Source organism: Amblyomma maculatum, chromosome 1 (assembly GCF_055883805.1).
Source record: "Amblyomma maculatum isolate TAMU_Amacu chromosome 1, ASM5588380v1, whole genome shotgun sequence".
NCBI lineage: Eukaryota > Metazoa > Arthropoda > Arachnida > Ixodida > Ixodidae > Amblyomma > Amblyomma maculatum.
The window spans coordinates 319,718,658-319,739,856 of NC_139344.1; the positions used below are offsets into that span (position 1 = coordinate 319,718,658).

Sequence of the window (21,199 nt, forward strand, 5' to 3'; positions counted from 1 at the left end):
TGCAGCGTCTGCGCATTTCGTATTATTTGAAGGTGTCAGCAACGAATGCTGCGATCGCGTTACAACTCGCAATTGACTTTTTCGCTGTCGACGAAAGCTGATTCCGATGTGGCGGTGCTGCAGTCGTGCTCTCGTGCTCACCCTCATCTGCATCGAGCTGTCGCGCGAATCCAATAAGGCAAACAAACCCGGAAAGGCCTGACGGGCGGGCGGGCTTTGCTGCCAACTCTTCGGCTGAGAGGATCAGTATAGACGGCAACTGCAGCAAAAGGCGAACCCGGTTTGCAAAAGGTCGCTTGCGTTTCCCTGCACTAGCTGAAAAGCGCGAATTTGCACAGGCCTGCGGGCAGACTCCCAAATATTAAAGTCAACACTAGAATGGCCACCGATATTGGGATGGGAAGAAACTGTAGGCCAATACTTTTCTCTCCAGTTGTAGTGGCATCCCGAAATGTTGCATGGGATGCCATTGAGACCTAGACAAATGCTATTTTTCTGTTGATTCTTTTTTCACGTTTACCAAAAAAAGAAAAAAAAAAGGACGGCATGGGCACGCGGCTTAGGATAACCGTGCGTCGACTTGGCGCTAAGGCCTAATAAATTTCTTGAATTTATCCCAAGTTAAAAAAAATACATATATTTAGGAGGGCCGAATTCTTCAGGAAAGTAAGCAGGCAGTAAATAGACTTGGCAAATAAAATAACCATGAGAGTACTGTTAAGGATCGATAATCTCCCCTGAACCGCACAAGACCGTTTACGCGCATCTAAGTCAATAACACGCAATAACACGTCCTCCGTGGTTTTCTGAGAAGGCCTTCTTAGAGAACGAGACGACGGGAAACCGGGAGGCCGCTTCCCGCGGTCAAACCGCACTAGAACGTATGCACTGTGAAGAGAACACAGTGCGCGTGTGACGCGAGCGTGCGAGATCAGATGTCTTAGGAAAGCGTCCGCGTCACAAGCACAGAAGGAATTTGGATTTCTGTAGCCTTTTTCCCCTTTCATTTCGGATTAGGGGTTCATAACCTAGCCTGTAAGTGTGTGTTGGGGAACACGCGTTCGTAGACCAACCATCTTATAACCCTTAAAACTAGGCCCCAGAGCCCAGTGCGCTGTTTGCGCTAACGTTCTGCGCTCTGCAACACCAGCCCGCCCGAAAGGGTTGTCTCTCCCAGTTCGAACGATCTGCTGCCCACCGTGGTGACTCAGTGGTTAGCATAGACTGCTGATCCCATAGACGTGCGTTCAATCCCAGCTGTGGAGACCGCTTTTTTATGGAGGTGAGAAGCAGGTTACCTGAACAGAGTGCGAAAATGCATGTGAAAGAAACGCAGGTGGTAGAAATTTTCCTTGTCCCCCGCATACGACATCCTTGTGAGCTTGAGTCGCTTTAAGTCATTCAAATCATTTCGCTGCATAGTGTTATTTATAGATAAAATAAATGAGCAGCCCCAGGTAACATGTAGACGCCAGCTCAGATAAAGTAGTTTATATAGTAAAAAGAAACACCGATCCTCGTTAGTTTCATTTCCGGCTTGGACAATGTGATCGCAAGCGGAATTCGCTTCCGGAGACTTAACTGAGCACAGTGCATATGTATAAGTGCGCTGATGACATTGCATTTGCACTTCCTCTGTGACGCGCCTCCAGTTGCGTGCCAATAGACTACAGCGGGAAGCCACCATAACTACGCCATCTCTTCGAGAGCAAAGTTTGACTGTTTCAGTCGAAACTTGCACGCTGGTGGCATTTAGGCGCAAAAGTGTGACATCATGTCCAGTATCCACCGACGGCAACATCATTACCTACTGTGAATTTCAGCGTTCATTGGGGGTTTTGATAGACTTTAATTCATCGTGGACTCCTCATTGCACCAAATCATCGAGATCATGAGCTCGGCCAAGGCTGGAACCGCCGTACTGGAACAGCACAAAGCACACTTTGAAATTTTCCGCTCCAACTTTACTTTTAAGCACATGCAAGCCTAATCTGGGTACCTTGTAGATCGTGCAAGGTCGCCTCCTTCGCGCATGCCTAGGCCGACCTCGGAGTGCATCTACAGTTTCAGCCATTTCATTCGTCAAGTACCATCAGCTTTCAACATATGTTGCCTGCGGCACACTGTAAATGCACATGAGTCAACTTACAAGCCTTTCTCGGCATCAACTTTACCCGTACCGGCACAGAGAGCAGCCCCCGAGGTTAGAGCAGCCCCGCAGTTGTCCATCGCTTCACAGTTTCCCCCGGCGGCATGACCTCCCTCTCCACTGTGGTGCCTGCGGAACCCACGTGTGCACCTCACGGGTCCCAGGTAGCGAGGACATTGCACTTACCAACTCAAGCCTTTAAGTATTTGACACTGCCCTTACTCTGCGACGAGTATAACGACTGTACTCACTTGTATACGGATGAATCAGTCCAGCGTACGAGCTCAGCTTGCACTGTGATCTTTCTAGCGAGACCAGCCAGTGTCAACCAACTAATTTCGGCCAGAACAACACTTACAGGGGCATAAGTGGCCGCAAGATTTGCGGCTGTGTGGAGCATCAGTCAGCAGACACCACATATATAAGCTGTGCTCTGCGATTTTAAAGCCACCCTGCATTTTCTCAAATCTTCCGGACACCATGAGAACTACGAGCGACGAGTCGCTGCAATAATACATCTACAACACCTTGCACTGGAAGAATGTCACAATAGCATTTTCGTTCCACTACCAGGACGCAGAGGAATGATATAAAACTAAGCTCATGACATAGCTTGATCGGCTGGCAGTAGCGCCGTCATTGTTGGGATACCACTCACAAAAGCCGATGCAGCAAGACAATTGCGAGAGGTTGCCTGAAACATGACTTTGGAGTCATCGTTCACGCCTGGAGACAAGGCATGGTAACACCGTTTCAGCGCCTTCTTTCAAACGACTATACCATCCTGCCTCTCCCGCTATGGAATACTCCCCAGCTTATGAGAGTGGCGGCTACGATGGGGCAATTGAACACTTACTTTGGAGTCTCTTCATTTGAGCTTGAGCGTGGTGTCCTTATTACCACAGTGCGCTGCTTTCATCCTCGTCCCTATGCCAAAGTAAAGATTCTGGGCCCTAGGACTAAATATGTCTCTCAGAGAAAAACAGCGAAGGCCCTGTTGAAAATCTTGGAAACCACAGGGCTGAGTTCGAGGATACGAACATTCAGAGGGCTTTTGCACTCTAACAATGTTGACCGGAGCAGGTTTGCGAAACTGAGCTCGTATTCCCATCCTCCTGCTCTCTCTCTCCATTTATTCCCCATCCCACTTGTGGGGTACGTAGCCAGTTGAGGGTTGCCTAGCTGGCCTCTCTGCCACTCCAGACTTCTCACCCTCTCATACTTGGTATTGGAATCAAAGGCCTTCAAAGCTGAAGCTGCTCGACAGGCAATTGAGCACCTTCCTATAGTTTTGTTTTCTGATATGCGTATGCGTTTGCCGACAATTTGAGCTGTCATACGCTTGCTGCTCAATTTGCTTCATTCGTTTCTAATACATTTCCTCGATATTCTTAAAAAATGAAGCCTTTTCCCAATTAGCACGTTTACACTGTGTTCAAAACTTCTCAATGCCTAGCTGTATTGAGAAGTCTTCGTTGCTTTTTTTTGTTATCTGACAGCCTACACGGTGCTCCCTGAACTTCGCAACAATGTGTCGCCAATAAAACCAAATTGCAACACGCGTGACCACGGAAGCCCATGTGAGACATACGATGGATGGCCCAAACAAACAAAATCAGGGTGAAAAGCGTCGCCCAGATATTTCTCGCTCCTTTGTGGGACAAAAAGGACAGGCAGAGAATCTGTCATGCGGAATCCAAGCTCACTCTCTATCACGCTGACAAAACGTTCGCTGTGAGAGAGGAAGCGACGTGATTGAGAGAGAAGAAAAAAGAGGAGACGAGGGAGCTTTGCAGGCGAACGCCACGAGCGATGCGCCAAGAACCGAGTCAGGGCGCGAACCCGTGCCCTTTCCTTCGGCGTCAGGTCGGCGAGAAGCAAGCGGAGAGCACTACAGCACGGGCCGTCAAGTGTTTAGGGCTAAGGAGGAGCTCCTTCGATGGCGTGCCAAGACCAACCGGCCCTCGTCGGCGCTGCCTAATCCCATCGGCAAGAGCCAGCACGCTGGTCGCCTTGGTGGTTCTGGCGTTAAAGACGACGCATACCTTCCCCCCGCATCCTCCCCGGGTATCTCTCTTCACATGCGCCTCCTCAGCTGTTAAGAGACATCGATCGGCAGGCCTCTCCTCGTTCGGGATCACGCTCTGTGTCGGTTCCTATGCCGCTTTTATGCGGCCTATGCCATTTCTTTCACCCTCGGTTGTCTTTGCATTGTGCTTCTGTACCTAAACCTTTCTTGTTAATCTGAACTGAATTCTTCGTGGTCTCGTAGCTCTGTAAAGACACCTTCCAAAACGCTGGCGCCAGGAACATGCCTCGTATTTTTCTTTTTAGGAGTTTGCATGCCGGTGTATTCGATCTGTTCACCTTGCACATCCAAACCATTCAGTATTGATTGAGTAACGCTTATGTACGGATGCAAAAAGGGACTCATTTAATGTATGAGAAAGTATGGACAGGTTGGTCTTAATAAGAACTTACTACTCGATACATTGACGGAGAAGTGAGAAGGAACAGAAAGGGGGAGAAGATAAAGATGAGTGAGGATACAGTGAACTGGACACATACAGAGGCTGCACTCGCAACAAGGGAAGCGAAGTCATAATATGTGGCCGATACGTAGACTAATAAAAATGGGTCAACCGCGGTTAATATTACAATGTCTTCCTGGCAGCCGGCGTATCTGCTCCACGAAGAGCCCCGGGCAGGTCAGAAAACAGCTATTTAACTACCATTACGATTTGCTCGTTTGCTGTTAACTCTCCTGGTCGAGGCTGGTTAGTACGAGGAGAAGGCGGCGGTAGAGGAGGCAACATGACTAGATCCAATTTGTTGAGTACCATGCGCTGCTCTAGGGAAGGTTCAATCGACAGGTTCTGTACTCGGTGTTCAGCAAGTGTACCTCTTGCCAGCGGAAGTATCCAGCGGAAGTGGAAGCACTATGTCACCACACCACAGACTGCACCCGGATGCTTCTCTGGAAGAGGCGCGGGCGATTTCTGCATGCCTCAGTATTGAGCCCGCTGCGCCTTTGCTCATGTCGCTCGAACTCTTACAGAGGCAAATTGGTGCTGCTTGAGAGACATCCTTCTGCGGCTAGGGACCGCCTGAGCCACCTCCTGTTGCGTGGAGTGATTCCTCATCATTTTTGGTATTTTGATCTCACATCTTCGCTTCGGAAGCCTCCCTCGAGGCGATCACATGCGTTTCATTGCAATTACAGCCATTTGATGCCCTCACTGCGCACACAGTTCCATCACGGGTGCAGCACTGGCACGGGAAAGCTTCTCCCCGCTGCGGTATTTCAAATGCCGGGTCCGATGTGGGAAGACAGGTGTCTCATAAAGCCTACCTTGACATTCGGCGGCAAACATCACATTTAAAGCTAGAAATTCAGACTTGTCGAACGTCCAAGGTCTTTAACGTCAACAATACACACGTTAGATGGTAGCAGCTTCGGTAAACCTTGGTTTTTATTGTACCCGTCGTCGTCAGAAACAACACTCGCCTTGCTACTTTCATCTAGGAAAAATGGGCGCACCTGAATTTTGCCGACAGGTTACCTACGTTCCACGTTGCCAAAGATTTCCAGATTGGAAACATCAAGACAAAGTATATTTCTTGTGGTGACAATGCTGTCCCCCTCACCTTGGCGAGGAACGATTCGTTAGAGATTGCCTTAAGATTTCGCCTCTTTAGGTAATTCAACTTTTTTGTGACCGTGACAGACACATAGGATACCTTCCAACGTGCTTGCAAGACGTCTTCCTGAGACGCTCCGTGTCCTCAGGTCCACGTGCTGTATAAACCCTGCGGCGTTTTCCTCTGAAACGTTGGTAAATACTGTCCTTCATGTCTTCTGAGCAACAGTAGGTAGATTGCCTAGGAATTCCGCTGGTGAATCATTTTTATCCTGGTCGAAATACTAATGCACGAGGACTGCTACTCTTTTCTGACACTGGAGGCGTAAATGCAACCACCATCGTCCCATTGGCGTCAGCAGTAACAATCAGACAAGAAAATAAGAGGAATACACGACGTAGCCTCTCCTTCCGAGAGGTTTCTGCTTTCATGCTGATGGGCTTCTCTGCATGCCAGAAAAGATGTTTTCAGTAGTAACTAAAGCTTTGCGTCGTTTTCCCCAATATGGGATTCGAAAGAGCTGCAACTTTAGGTGCAAACGCGATACAATATGATTAAAAATCGAAAACAATATGGCGCTGAATATAAAAGTGGATATAGTAGAATATGGCCATCCGCAAGCACTGTCTGCGATAGAAAGGCTAAGGAAGCCTGTTCTTGCGATTCTTCGTGAACGTTTTTCTACCTTTTTCTGAAAATAAATAAATAAATAAATAAATAAATAAATAAATAAATAAATAAATAAATAAATAAATAAATAAATAAATAAATAAATAAATAAATAAATAAATAAATAAATAAATAAATAAATAAATAAATAAATAAATAAATACCCTGTACCTAATGAATCAGGTGACAGATTGATTTATTTTGTCCGATTGACCAATTCATTCATTTCTACTCGTTAGACAACAATATAGGCATAAGGCAAGCCACAGGAGCAGGCTCCGAATTTTTCCGACCAGATAACTTCCTTAACGAATGCCATATTCTTGCTTAATCTTGTGTGTGGGCCTACATTTAGTTTCTACTGAAATGTTTTCACCGCAGACAGGATTAAAGGCAAGTTTTAATCCTAACAAGTGACGAAACGCGCCAGCTACTATGCCAGGTATTTGACTTTTTAAAGGTGGCCTTGAGCTAGAAGCCTAGCAAGAGTGCCCTAAAACTGTGAGTAGGCATGAAGGATACCTCGTCATCATAATCATCATCATAAAAAGCCAGACTATACACCCACTTCAGAGCGAAGGCCTCTGCCATATTCCTCCAATTAACACGGTCCTGTGATATCTACATCCAATTGGCCCCTGCGAACTTCTTAACCTCATCCGCCCAGCTAACCTTTTAAAGCTTCCTTTTGCACTTTCCTTTCCAATCCAATTTGTTACCCTAAGGAATCATCTGTTATCCTTTCTTCTCACTTCATGTCCTGCCCATGCCCATTTCTTCTCCTTAATTTCCACTAGAATTTCAGTAAATTGAGTTATTTCTGTGACCCACTCTGCACGCTTCCTACCTATTAACTTACATCTATCATTTCGCCTTCCATATCTGTGTTGTCCTCAACTTAAGTAGAGCCCTTTTCGTTAGCCTCCACGTTTCGGCCCTGAAGGTGAATACAAGTAAGGCGCAATTGTTATATCCCTTCCGCTTGAGCGATACTGGTCATAGTAGGCTAGTACTGGCCGATTGCGCTCCATCCCAATCTTATTCTCCTAGTTATTTATCGTTTATGGTCCAGATCTGTAGTTATTACCTGTCCTTAGTAGACATATTCGCCTACCACTTCCAGGGATTCGCTACCTATTGTAAACTGTTGTTCCTTTCCTAGGCTGTTTAACACTGTCTTAGGCTCCAGTATATTGATTTTAGGCCTACCTATCTGCTTTTTCTGTCTACGTCGTTAATCAATTAGGTCATCAAATAGGATAGTTAATACTCTTTAATTACGAGGCAAGAAGAACCTGAGGACGTTCAGGAGAGACAGTACTCGAACGAGCCAAAATGAGCACGGGGACAGTGTGGCTGTTTCCACGTAAGGGTGATTTAAACCTCAAATGCACTGGCTTCACAACTCTCGAGAAGTAAGGGAATTTGCCTTCACTGCGATTCACATTGCGAAGCCTGTGCATATCTGCAAACTGAGTTACAAAGCCTTTCGGAAGGATGTGCCGCTTTCAAGGAAGATTCCCCACTCACAGATGGCAGCGAGTATGAACAAGTGAATTAGGCAGATAAAACGCCGCGCCAAAATGCAATTCGCCGCAGCCTTTAAAGCAAGTCAGGAATGCTCGAGAGAAACGTCTTGAAAGGAAATGGGCTTGAAGGCATGCGAAATTCTTTTAAGTGGGAACATCAGGCATCAAAACTTCAAAGGCTGCTAATCCGGCTTGGTAATTAGATGTGCTGTCAGTGTTCTTAAACCATATAGCAAATACAAACGTCACGTAAGCTTTACAATTGAGTTCACAAGCTCACGCTAACCACCCCGTGGGGATTATTTTGCGAAACGATGCATTGAGAACCTTTTTGGAACAATATTCGGACAGTTGCATCTCATCAGCCAAATACCTGTCTACCACATTAGACTCCCACTCCAACTTTTTGTTTTCTTTCATATGCTACCACTCCTTGCGTAATAGCTTCTCGAAAATTTTACAAATTATCATTTAAAAACTACGAGTGACGGTGCTCGTCGACATGGTTGAGCCTTTTTTGTTACAAGATAAATGAGCAGTTTATGGGAAGCGTCCCATATGTGGCGAAATGTTTGCATGTTTTGTTTTTGTCGTCGGTTCACAAAATACTTCGCGCTTGAAGAGCTTTCAAACAAATGCTCCAATCAGGATCTTCGGTTTCACACCTCGAAAACAAACAGCATACATTTACGTCATTATCAAAAAAAAAAAAAAGGAAGAAAGAAACGAAAATGAAATACAGAAACTTATGCGAAGCAGCTAGGTATTTAATTAAATATTGAATAATCATGTATAAATGCATTTTGCGGACGTTCAAAATGACCGCAACAGAGGATTTGTGATCAGTTTCAACACCTTTTTATTCACTGACATGCTGTCTACGTGCACTGAAGTTCTTACACAGCGGCTTCATCATTATTCGAAACCTACAAGAGGGACTGAAACAACGAAATTGCAGTCATACAAAACTAATTATTCCCATAAAGCGTGCTATATTTCTTTGCGCATGTCTCCGTTAGTGAGGTAATAACGCTCTTTAAAGCGCTGGAACTCTGCGGCAAAAAGGCAAAAAATGAGCGCTTTTCTGCATGCCACGAATCCTGCCTCTAACGCTATTCGGCCAGAGCCGCTCTTCGTTCCATTTCCGCCATTGCTTTCTTTTTTGTTATTCGCAACCTATTCATAGTGGCCTGCGCACACGCGGTCACGAATGCGTAAATGCACACTCTGGTATGGGCTGAGAATGGCCAACTCGAATAGGGATAAAGGCAAGTAGAGGGAGGCTGGAAAGGAGACGTTGAGTCCCCGGCCTCTCCACGGGGAAAAGCTTTGTCTCACGGCGTCAAGGCAAAAAAGAAGAAAGCAGATGGGGGCAAAGATAAACTAAACAGAGGAGAGTGGAAACATGCGGGCTTGCGGCAAGAATATCAAAGCGCAGCTCCTTCGGCCCTATCGCTCTGGCTCTGAGAGGGATACACTTCCATCCTGGCTCGCGTTCTTCCTACCCTTATCTCTGCCTACTTCCTCCCCCTCCCCCCCTCCTTCCACTTCCCCTCTGTTCCGGCTACGTGACCGGGCTTCCCGCGGCGAAGGCATCCGTCAGCCGCCTTTTTCTCTAAGCCACGTCTGCTCGCATCCCGCTCGCGGCCTCCGCTTGTCGGCCTCCTCGTGTCCCGGAGTCCCCGAAATGAGGAAAGCACGGTCAACAATTGATGGGCACGCTTTACTCGATAACCCCCGCGGCGCCCCCAGCAGGCTTCCCGTCTCGACTCTTCTTCACGCCTCGATTGTCTCGGGCCTTGTTAGGCGGCAGTGTTGTTGCTGTCAGTCAGCGCGTGCGGCAGATGGATGAATTAGTTACTACACCGCGCTCTCTTCTCTCTGAAGGGTGTATTAGAGGCAGCAGTTTCAGCCAATAGCTATTAAAATTGGCGCGCAAAGACCGTCCCTGTTTATCAGGTTCGTGGTATAATCAGATCGTGGGCTTGCGTGGCAAACAGAATTAGATAAATAATTGGGAGGATATTTATATACATGGCCATAGGGCTTGAAACAGACATAGGCGAAGAGAAACCGAGGCATATTTTTGCAATTTCGGTTTCTTTCCTGTCTCCGTATGGCTGGACCGCAATACTTTCGTAGGCATGACGCATGGTGAAAGAGAATGAAGTAAACTTGAGGGTCATACCGACACCGCATGCAACGCTGCAAAGTTGGAGGCTGAGAAATAAGACACGATTACGCAATGAATGAAGTTGGTACACTTGGTATTCATTGTCCTAGTCGAACTGCACCAGTCAACAACGACTGAAAAAAAAAAAAAATGGCGGCTATTCTTATTAGAAACTCGCCCTCTGCACCGAACAGTGACTCCAAACCACTCAAAATCGACGTGCGTCGTATGTTAGAAACAAAATAACTTAAAATCAGAGACTGATAGCGATCGGGAGCGAAAAAGCAGACGGTGCAGCGTAACGCATTTTCCAGCGCAGCCCTCCCCCCCCCCCCCCTCCCATCCCCCCCCCCCCCCCCCTGGACCGATCACAAATAAAGAAAAACAAATGCGAGGACGTGCCGTGCGTGCGTGTAGCGTGACTCAGGCATCGCTGTGTGAAGCAGTCTGGACCGGGGCCCCCGCCTCTGCTCCTGCATGCCGTGAGTGAGCTCTTGCGAGAGGATCGTGCGCTCTGCTGAGTCGTATAGAAGAGGCACCGATAGGCAGCGCACGCCTGCACGGCCGATCTCGCCCTCTCTTTGTCGGCCTGGAATAATTTTTGCCCCTTTTATTTCGACGTCTACTCCCCGCGTTGCTGAGCGTAAGCGTGCGTGCGTGCCCGTCAGCCTTCCATGCGTTCGCTGTCTTGTACGAACCACCTTCCTCACCGCCCGATAGGCAGTGGATCAGCGATTCGTGGCCAGAACCCCTCCTTGTTTCGGACCAAATACGGCGCTGGGAATGGCGTGGCGGGCTTGGTATCGCTGTGTAGGCCGCTTCGGCCGCTGTTCACGCGGACGCTGGAGCTCCTATCGGCACACAAGGAGCTGATTTCTATTCGCCTGCTGGCGTGTGTGCGTGCGCCGCCGCATAAAGGTACTACGGCTGCCGCGCCGGATGCGCCGGGCAAGCGTTTTTCGGGGTGGCGTCTGCGTAAAAAGAAGTACCAAGAACGCTCCGCGCTCGGATTTCGAGATGAGCTAGCTGTGCACAAGACAGGAAGAGAAGCGAGATATAGGGTTCCGAGGCCTTGTTTCTTTGCGTGAACGTGCATTTAATACCCAAGAAGTGGTTTTCGCTGCAGAAATAAAACAGGGCCCGCCGCGATGTTTGTCGGAGATTGCGAAGCAAAGAGAGCTCTCACGTTTGTTTAGTTTTTGTGAGAAAAATACGCGAATAAATGAGCGAAGTCGCTCGTGCACGGTACGTGGATGCCGGCAAAAATTGGAAAATAACAATTTAACGAAGGAAGCCTTCCCGAAAGAATATGGACCGCAAGCCCCCATCAGTTTGTTCAGCCGCGACGGAGAGCGGGTCCTCTCCAACGTTCGCATGAAATATAGAACCGGCTACGCAGTCGCTTTGTTCAAGAGACAGCAGTGAGGAGTACGAGCGTATAATTCTTCTCAGATATGCGCAGGAGACGCAAGACTCTCTTTTATTTCTTGTTTGTTTACCTCTTCAATTACTTGGCATGCAGCCGTATCTGAATCAATGGAATTTGTTAATCCAGGTACCGGCTGCAGGACTTCATAAGATATTCCTTTCCGCTCTTACGCAATCTCTTCTTATCTGACATAGTTGTCAAGGGAAAATAACGCAAGGAATGTTATGCAGTTTACTGATAGATTCTGCTATACCAATTTGTATGTTCACCGAAATGAATGAATGAATGAAAATAGGGGCTAAGCATTCTATATTAAAGCATGTTTCCATAATATCACATAACTGCACAGCACAGGTAGCACGGGTAACCAACTCAGAAGCAGACCAGACTGTCAGAGCACACCATCCCGTGCACCACCAATTCATCACTCCTTTTTTTTTTTTTTTTTCAAAGCAAGTAAATTAATTGCACGAAGGTTTTCACCTCGATAAGCATCTTGCGCAGCCTGTCGTTCAGCGTGGTTGACCTGGCCGGTTGAACGTCCCTCTGACTGCGTGGGTGCCCACCGTGATCCGAAGCGCTCCTTTGCAACCCGCTGCCGCTGGAGTCGCCCAGTCCTGTTGCATGAAAAAAAGAAAAAAGAAAAAAAAAAGAACTTTTCAGGGAAAACAAGCCGAAGACTACAATAGAACCAACCGAAACTTTCCCTCAACAGTTTAAGAAAGGCACAAGGAATCAATTACTTATCTTCACTTCCCCCATGCACGGCTACAAAAAATAAAAAAAAGGCTATACTGCTTGTTTGGAATCTGCGCAGGAAAAGGAAAGTTGTTCTAGATCTGCGGATAAAGCATGCAACTGTCGTATTTTTAGAGCCAGTCGCTTTATTAAACAATAGGGTAGCAACAAATGTATTCAGCAGAAATCACTTGAAATCAGTAGATAAGCAAACAGAGAATAATGACATGAACATTTTTCAAGTTACGAAGTTGCAAACAGTGTTAAGGAAAGGAATTAACAATATCATGTACATTATAGGACATATATAAGAAATGCGTAAATGTGCGAGAAGTTTAGTTTTCTAAGCAAATAAACAACAATTAGGTTCTTTCTTATCTTCGCAAACAGGAAAAATATTCTTCATTGCTTCCCAAGTATTCGCCGATATTTCATCAATGGTAGTGTAAAAAGAAGGAAGGGAAAGTAGTGATTTTTCACAGCGTACAAATCTTACTTCCGGAGTCATTATGATAAACCAATAAAGTCAAAACATGAGCCGCATAACGTACCTGTTGCATCAGTTGCTAATGCTGGTTAAAGCCGGAGTATAGAACACAACAAAAGCCGAAGTTAACCAAGGCATTCAGTCATCACGGTATAAAAATGGGCAAGTTATGATTGACTCTCCATAAAATGAGATAGAATATGCTTGTGGTCTGTATAGTACATTTTTGCAGATAAAGGTTTTATGATATTTAAGTTTCATAACATGGTGTATTTTTCTCTGTGCCTAAAGAAACAAAAACAATAAGTATAACAAAGCTTGATAGCTAAAAGTAGAGCAGGCGACTCCCTCTAGACCTCTGAACAGAACTTGATACATGATTTCTCCATTCACCAGCGTGAGGCTGTTGATTTGTAGGACACAACAACCTCGCCTACGTCATCCATTATTCTTACATCTCCGGCTCCCATGATATTACCGACGACTGAATCTTCCTTCTTTCTATTGTAAAGCACACTCTATAAAGTTACCATAAGCGCCCTCGTGAAAATGAAAGGCGAAACTTCTTGTGAAAGGTGGACTATAGTCGAAAGGCCAACAAAATTGATCACCCTTAGGAGCGATAAATCCGGAACTAACGGCAGCCGGTCGAACAGAAAACATGCTGATTTTGGCTGTAAGCAGGGAGCACGTGGCAGATATCCCAGAAGCCCACTTGTAGCAATTGCAAGGGCGATTCTTCATAATGTGGTAGAAAGGGCTATTTTCATTTGCCCGGCTGCTTTCTTTCTCTTTTGTTTTTGATAACATTTGCGGCTTATCGCCACCAAAAAAAGAAAAAGAAAGAAAAGGGAGGGGGGGGGGGGGTAGAGGCTTTTTGCCACCTGCTTCCGTATTGCCTTTTATAATTTTTTTTGGCTACATGAGATCACTAAGACTTAGAAAACTAGGCCATATATAACTAGGCCTCCACATCGTTTATTATTTTTTTTTCGCACCTGCTGCACCCTTCTTTTTTTTTTCTATTCAAGTTTATTTCGCACGAGCCAGATTGCACTAGCAACTCGCAAAAACAATGAAATAATTTTTACGACTGGCACCACCAAACTGAAAACAAGCCAGAGTATTTTTAAGGCCTTCGTGCATTGTTTTCAGGCAACTATGCCGTACCTTGTCGGCAGCGCGGCCTGCCACTCTCGACATCGAGCCACGAAGTAGACTAGGCCTTAAATGAGTTTCCGTTTCTATAATGGTAGCCTTTTATCAACCCACTACAGGTAAAACAGTAAGATGCTGTCCCAATTTTATATATAGACGATTGCACTCGCACAACTACGCATGATATTGAAGTACATACAGGTAAACCAAGTAATAAATGGAAATTATGAATTCCGCCTCTAGAGAGAAATAATAACACTGCACTTGTACAAAAGTACAGTTTCTACGGAACCTCCAACACCAAGCGTAGGCTGTTAACCGTCTGAAACCAGAGAACGTAAGAACCAGTAAAATAAGTGAACATAATCGTAACAGCGAACTTTTTACGGTCGACGCCGATCTTGATCTGGGCTAGTTGGTGAAATGTCTTTCATCTGCAGGTATAGTTTGTAGGCTTTCCTCGTTAATGGTTGTGCTCACAAAACATTTGCCGAAATTGAACCCCTCTTAAACTGATTACCACGAGAGAATGGACTGTCTGATATTGTTTCACTAGGCGGTATAGGATTGAGAGACTAGCATGCTATTTGGCAGTGTTAAACGTCTTTTATTTGGTTGGTTTGGTGGAAAAAAGGCGCAGTATCTTTCTCACTTATCGGTGGATACTTTCACTTACAATTAACAGCATACGATTGGAGCGCTAATCATGAGAGGTTCGGTATCGCTCAAGAGGAAAGTATACAGCAGTTGCATCTTACCTGTACTCACCTATGGGGCTGAAACGTGGAGGCTAACCAAGAGGGTTCTACTTAGGTTTAGGACAACCCAGAGGGCTATGGAACGAAAAATGGTAGGGGTAACATTAAGAGATAAGAAGCATGCAGATTGGGTCAGAGAAATAACCCGTTACTGACATTCTAGTGGAAATCAAGAAGAAATGAGCATGGGCGGGACACGTAGTGCGAAGAGAGGATAACCGATGATCGCTTAGGGTAACAAACTGGATTCCCAGGGAAGTAAAGCGTAGCCGGGGGCGGCGGAAAGTTAGGTGAGTGGATGAGGTTAAGAAGTTCGCAGGGGTCAAGTGGCTGCAGCTAGCACAGAACCGGGTTAATTAGAGAAATATGGGAGAAGCCTCCGCCCTGCAGTGGGTATAGTCAGGCTGCTGCTGCTGCTGATGATGATGAATTGGAGCGCATATGCCATCGGTTTGAATCCCTACTTCAAACCAACCAGCAACTTGTCTAGCAGATCGATGCTACATGGGAAGCGAATTAAATGCTACGACACTAACCTGAACGCTACGGAAAGGACCGTTGCGTCACGATTTTGATACCTGATCAGGCTATAGTTTATCGAACATACAAGCATTAGACACTATTTCTAGGTTTCGAACCTCCGAATCAGTATTTTCGCCCTAAAAATATTTTCCTTCGTGGCGTGCAAAAGTATGGCCGAAGCTTCTCTAAGATGCTGTAGCCGTGCGACCATGCCAGTTTTTTTCTGCCTCCTGTAAAGCATGCTTTTTGACATAAAGACTCATAGTGCGGAGAAGACTAATCTGAACAAGATAGTCCCTGGATTGATTTCAAACGATGGTTTCCCTAATATGGACTACCACCCACACAAAAATAAGAGTATGATTCTTCCGGTGCTTCTTGCTGAATAGAGCAACACAGACATGATTCATACTGATGCAATCAGAATGTGCCTTACCGCGGTCACTGATAATAAACACTGTTTTGCCACCATGATATGACAGTCGGTGCGCAGCTATTTCCTATCAGGTCTCCGTTCTCAGCATTATGTGGGTGACCTTCTCTCAACAGCACAGAAAGGTGCAAACATGGAGAGGCAGGTCGATAAAATACACTACACGGAGACTAGGACACAAAGAAAAAACGTACAAGTGCCGCGTTCTCGTCCGTAGCTTCTCACTTTTATTGGGAAAGCAAAACTACTCTAGGTTTCGAGCCTTCAGCGTAGCGCGGCCGGCAGGCACGTCTTACCCACGTGACGATGTGACGTCAAACCCTACGTGACACACAGGCTGGCAGGAGCTGCCAACTTGGGTCTCGCGTTTCACATGGGACGGTTATGTCAGAATCAGCCTGCTAGGACCCTGGCCTTAACGTTACCCCTATAGGCTTGGTTAAAGCGGGGCTTTATATGGGGGATGAGGAAGAAAAAAAAGAAAAGAAGAAGAACGCTCGTTCACCCGCAGCTAATGCTTTGGCTCAATATTTTTTTCACCAGCGTTGAACTCTTGTAATTTTTTATCTTGTGTTCAGCACAGCGCTCGACCAAGGAACACTACATCGGTAAAGAAAGTTCGTGCTCAGCATGCATAACATCTGCAAGGCCTAAACGCTTTGCAGGTACTTTGTAGGGAGTCGTGTTCAGTGTGAAACTTTAGGAGTGCTTTTTATGTTTGTGCGATCATGGAAGAAAAAAGAAAGGTAAATTTTGACGAACTGCTTGCCTCATATTTTAGAAAATTCTGGCCTGTTTGGCATAGTTCCAGCGAGCTGGCAAGACATACGTAAGCACATACGTTTTTTCTGCATCAAAAATGTTTCAGACGCAGCACTGTGAAGCGAACGACGCTTACTCTTCACAGTGGGGTGGAAAAGCCCAGACCCTGCTCTCACTGCGCATTGTATGCGTGCTCCTGCTGAAGTGAAAATTAACCTCGCTGGAAACTTCCCTCCTCAGATATATATGCTTGCTCTAGAAAACAGCTTTCTCTTTCAGGTCAGACGCCCGTTTCCAACTCTAGCTGGTAGTTATTTTTAACGTTGGCCTAATTAACTGGCTACCCCTCCGCTCGCATATATGAGGCTTGCGCTACCACCGGAAGGCGAAATAAAACAACACCAGCCTTTGTGACGGTAATTGCGCTGCGGGCGCTGTAGCCTTGTTTGCGAACGGACGCCTTGTTTGGAAGCAGACTGTTGCTTGTTTAGTCGGCGAAGGAAACCAAAGCTCGTACCTTGCGTGGGCCGTGGTTAGCACTCGATCGTGTTCCCATCATCGTCTAATTATTTCTCGTAATGCCATCGCAATTTGAATTCTTGTCCACTACAGGCGTGAATTAAACTTGGGTGTCATTTAACCAACCATCAGAAAGCGTAGCCAGCGGAAATTTTTGTGAAAATGATTTTGCTGTGAATCAAGACTGGGAAATCTAGAGAAATGCTTCTAGTTCGCCCAGCTTCCACCAAGTGCTTCAAGGGGCTAAAGATTCAGAACCAACGCAGGAATTCCGAACGGTCTGTACATGGTATCGGCTATATTTTTAGGTGGGGAAGACGATAATCGCCACGTTCCCACAGGATTTCTTCTCACTTTGTAGTTTTCTCACAATTACAAGTTTAAAATGTTACGCACTGTTCATGGTCCTCACCACTGGCAGCTAAGAAATGGATGTCTACAAAAAATAAGCGTGATTATTTACATTTCCTACGGCTGTCCTACTGCAGCGAAAATAGCGGTCTAACGGAAAGTTGCATCCTGACTTATAAAAGCTGGCCCATGCTGTCTGAATTGACATATTTTAATTTGGTGGTACCTTTCTAAGCTTCGCAATGTGCGTCGTATGTACGGGCTTCCAAATATCCCGGAAATAAGCATGAAAAGCATTTAATTTAGAAAAAGTGTGAACTACCGTGGTTCCGACACTTTGCATTTTTACAGCGTCCTCGCAGCGCGTTACCTTGAAAGTTTAACACCTTCAGTGTAATAAACCTTCAATGCGGCAGTGCATAAAACTGCTCATATAAATAAAGATAGTACATGCATAATGAATAAATTCATTTGCCGGGAATGTTGCAACGCCTGAAAGTTTAGGAAAGGATATTCTGCTCCATATTCGATATTCAAGCTAACATTCTAAAAAAAAATAAATAACGTAACGCTGGAGCACATTTTATATCTCTCTGTGTGGAGGTGAGCGCATAAGTAAAATTGCCATATATATAATTTACGATATCTTAGCGTTGGCCGGAGATTTATTTAAACGAACAAAGAGCAACAGCTACAGCGCAGTGAAGAGCGAACGCAATCGACATTCAGACGTTGCCACGGCCATTCTCATAAACAACGTGGTCATACAAGTCACTTTCGTCAGAGCACGAGCGAGTTGAAGCGTGCGAAACTACAAAAGAGCGAAGCGTCGTAAGCGGCGCTTCGCTTTGTGACGCATTCTTCTTCATTAGTAGCGACACTCAATTTAGCGAAGGTGCTATAGCGCGTTCCTGCAGTCGGGAAGCAGGCGACCCACGCAGCCAGACGCACACGTAAACAGAATGAAATCCTAGTCGGCTGCACCGAAAGGCCAGTGAGAGACGGGTGGGCAGAAAACAGCCGTTCATAACTCGGATTCCGCGCGCCCGCGACAGTTAGTATTGCCCGCCAGTGCCCATAACCGACCTCCTCTCCCCTCCATGCGGCTTCCTGCCTGCGGTGCGCCACCCATCTCAGTGACATTCCATATAGAACACAAAGAGCAGCTCTTGCTCTGCAGTCGAGCAAGCTGCGGTAGACAGCGGCCGTCTCTCTCTATTCCAACTATATCGTTCACTCCGTTCAGTCCTCGCTACGGGTGCCCTATTCATATCATATTTTCCTCCATCTCGCGTCTCCCATCTTTGTACAGGGAGAGAGAAAGAGAGTCTCACCACCGTCGCTTTTGCGCCATTCTTTTCGCGAGCGTATGTCGCGGCATGCTCGCGAGCGGACCGTCGGAAGTCGTAAATCTGTAGGACGCATAGCGGCGGATGCCGCTGGGCACACGGACTCGTTCACCGTTCTCTCTCGTGCTGCTACCTTGAGCTGCCGTGTCTATTTACTTGCCACAAAACACCCGTACACTCCTCACGTTCCCCCCCTCCTCCTCCCTTCCTCACTAGCTGACCGACCATTATAACTGCACCCGGGAGAGCTGCGCAGCTGTGAACCGCTTCCACACTTAAAGCACGGTTTCCTTTGTTTTCTAATTGTTTGCCGCTGTACTGGTGCTTCTCGACCTCTCGAAAAGCAGCTCTTATTTACGCTTTTATCGTCTTTTTGTTCTCCTCGCTCAATAGAATTTCTTTGTGGCGCTATCCCTGGCATAATGTATGCCTTGTCCGCGTTGCTCCATGTATTTTGTCCGCGAACTCGGAACGTTTATAACGTTCCGAATCAGGGCACGCGGGTAACCTAGAACAGGGCATGCCCATGTGATTTCGAGCGGAGCTCCGAAGAGAGGAGGGAAGAGGAGGCTTGAAAAAATGGTTCGAAATGAAAGCCACGAATGTCGAGCCGGGACCCACGAGCGCTTCAGGCAAGTGAGTTTACTGCACGTTTCAGCCGAATCATTAATACCACTTTTGTGTCCCTCCTAATGTACATTTATCTATTTTTCTTATTGGTTTCACCGCGCTAACACATTGAACGACAGAAAAGACAAACAACACGGAGCGCGAACTTTTCTGTCGTTCAATGTGTTAGCGCGGTGAAACCAATATGAATAACCAACTAGGCCCAATTCTCGCCATTTTAGCACTGTTTTTCTTCTCTGATTACACCTCTCGAGAAGAAGCATTGATTCATGACGCGCAGCCATTTAAAGCGGTCGCTGCGAAATACGCATTGCTGAAATTTTAAAAATCCGTAATGCTGTCAAATTACTTTTATTACTACCACACAGTGAACATTAGAGTGTTTTTTTTTTTTTTTTTTTTGCCAATTCGATCAGGCGTTACTGTGCTATGCTTTCTTCTGTATTAAGTCTCCAATTTCGTATAGTTGCTAAGAACACGGTAGCCAGTGCCAATGTGTGGCACCAAACTCTCTTTAAATGTTCATGTAGTTAGAAAGAATAGCAAGTTTCATAATTCATCATTTATAGTGGAATGTGTGATGAATTAGTTCTTATCTTTCCTTGCACCCCTTCTGCCAGCGTTTCTAGCTGATGGAAGTGCCTGAATACAGGACGCTTCAGGTTATTCAATGCAGATTCGTCTTTTCAGAGCAGTGCAAGATATAGTTCAGTGCAGTGTGTGTACAAGTTCATTGTACAGTGATGGGATAGTATTTATGTGAGAGTGTACGGCAAAAAGTTAATTAAATAAATTATTATGGTACATTCAGATTTCTTACCTTTAGTTTGAGAGACATGAATGCCCAAAGAATTTGAAGGAGATCAAACTCAGATGTGAGCAAAATTTTTAACTTTTAGAACCACTACTGTAGTTCGGTGCATCGAATGGTGAAAATAGTTTGCGAAGCTGTTCAATTTGTCTTTTTCACACTACACATTGATAACATGGCGCCGCTTGGATGAGATTAAGGCGCAGTTTACGTCCTTTAAGACGTATACGGCGTTTACGTGATTCCTGGAATGATACTATGCGCGGCTTTCTTATTTTAGCAATGCGCGTTGCGACGAAGCCTACTTAGCGTGCTACCAGAAGCATATTTTTTGTGTTCCGGTTTCAGTCCACAACTTCGATATAGAAATTTTATAGATATTCCATCCTGAAGGCCTTGAATTGGGAATTCTAATTACTTTCACATTAACTTAAAACTTCGAAAGTTGGTCATTTGATTTCATTTCAGTAGTCTTTTTATTGTACTTATTCATGCAAAAACGTTTGCCCTGCCGCACAATCCGCCTGTACTTACAGCGCCGCCGGCTTAGCTTTCACGGGTTTTTAAAGAGAATTTGTATTGAACGATTTGACTCCTCCCCCCTCCCCCCCACCCCTGCTTCCTTTCCTGATTGAAGGTCAATTTTGTTCGTCAAGAATTTTAGACCTGCCAAACAGGACAGTAAATAGAGGAGGACCTATAGGAGCGATCTCTCCGCACCACTCATGCATCGCGAAATAACCGGTAAGACAATGTAATATCCTAGAAATTAATTCTTATCAACCCGAACAATTAGTTGCGCTTCAATGAATTACAACTGCACCTTACACGTTGAATTCACTATTAAACATCTTTAGTTTTTCGTCGAAAATAATATGCACTGCATAAAATGCTTGTTTGGTTTGGTTTAGTCTTTAAATTCAACGTCCCAAAGTGACTCAGGCTATAAGAGACGAGAGATTTTGATCACCTGGGGTTCCCTAACGTGCACTGACATTGCACAGTACACGGGCGCCTTGCTCTTCACCTCCATCGAAAAGCGGTCACTGCGACTGGGATTCGGTCCCACGTCCTTAGGTTCAGTAGTCGA

General features: G+C 45.8%; 1 protein-coding gene across 1 annotated transcript in view; it reads right to left on the reverse strand.

Moving 5' to 3' along the window:
* Positions 1–21,199, reverse strand: part of LOC146207241 (cadherin-like and PC-esterase domain-containing protein 1) — a 169,520-nt gene that overhangs the window by 132,156 nt on the left and 16,165 nt on the right. The window contains exon 3 of the mRNA XM_084576418.1: positions 12,075–12,208. Within this exon, the coding sequence (XP_084432544.1) occupies positions 12,075–12,208 (134 nt within the window). The remainder of the gene's footprint in view (positions 1–12,074; positions 12,209–21,199) is intronic.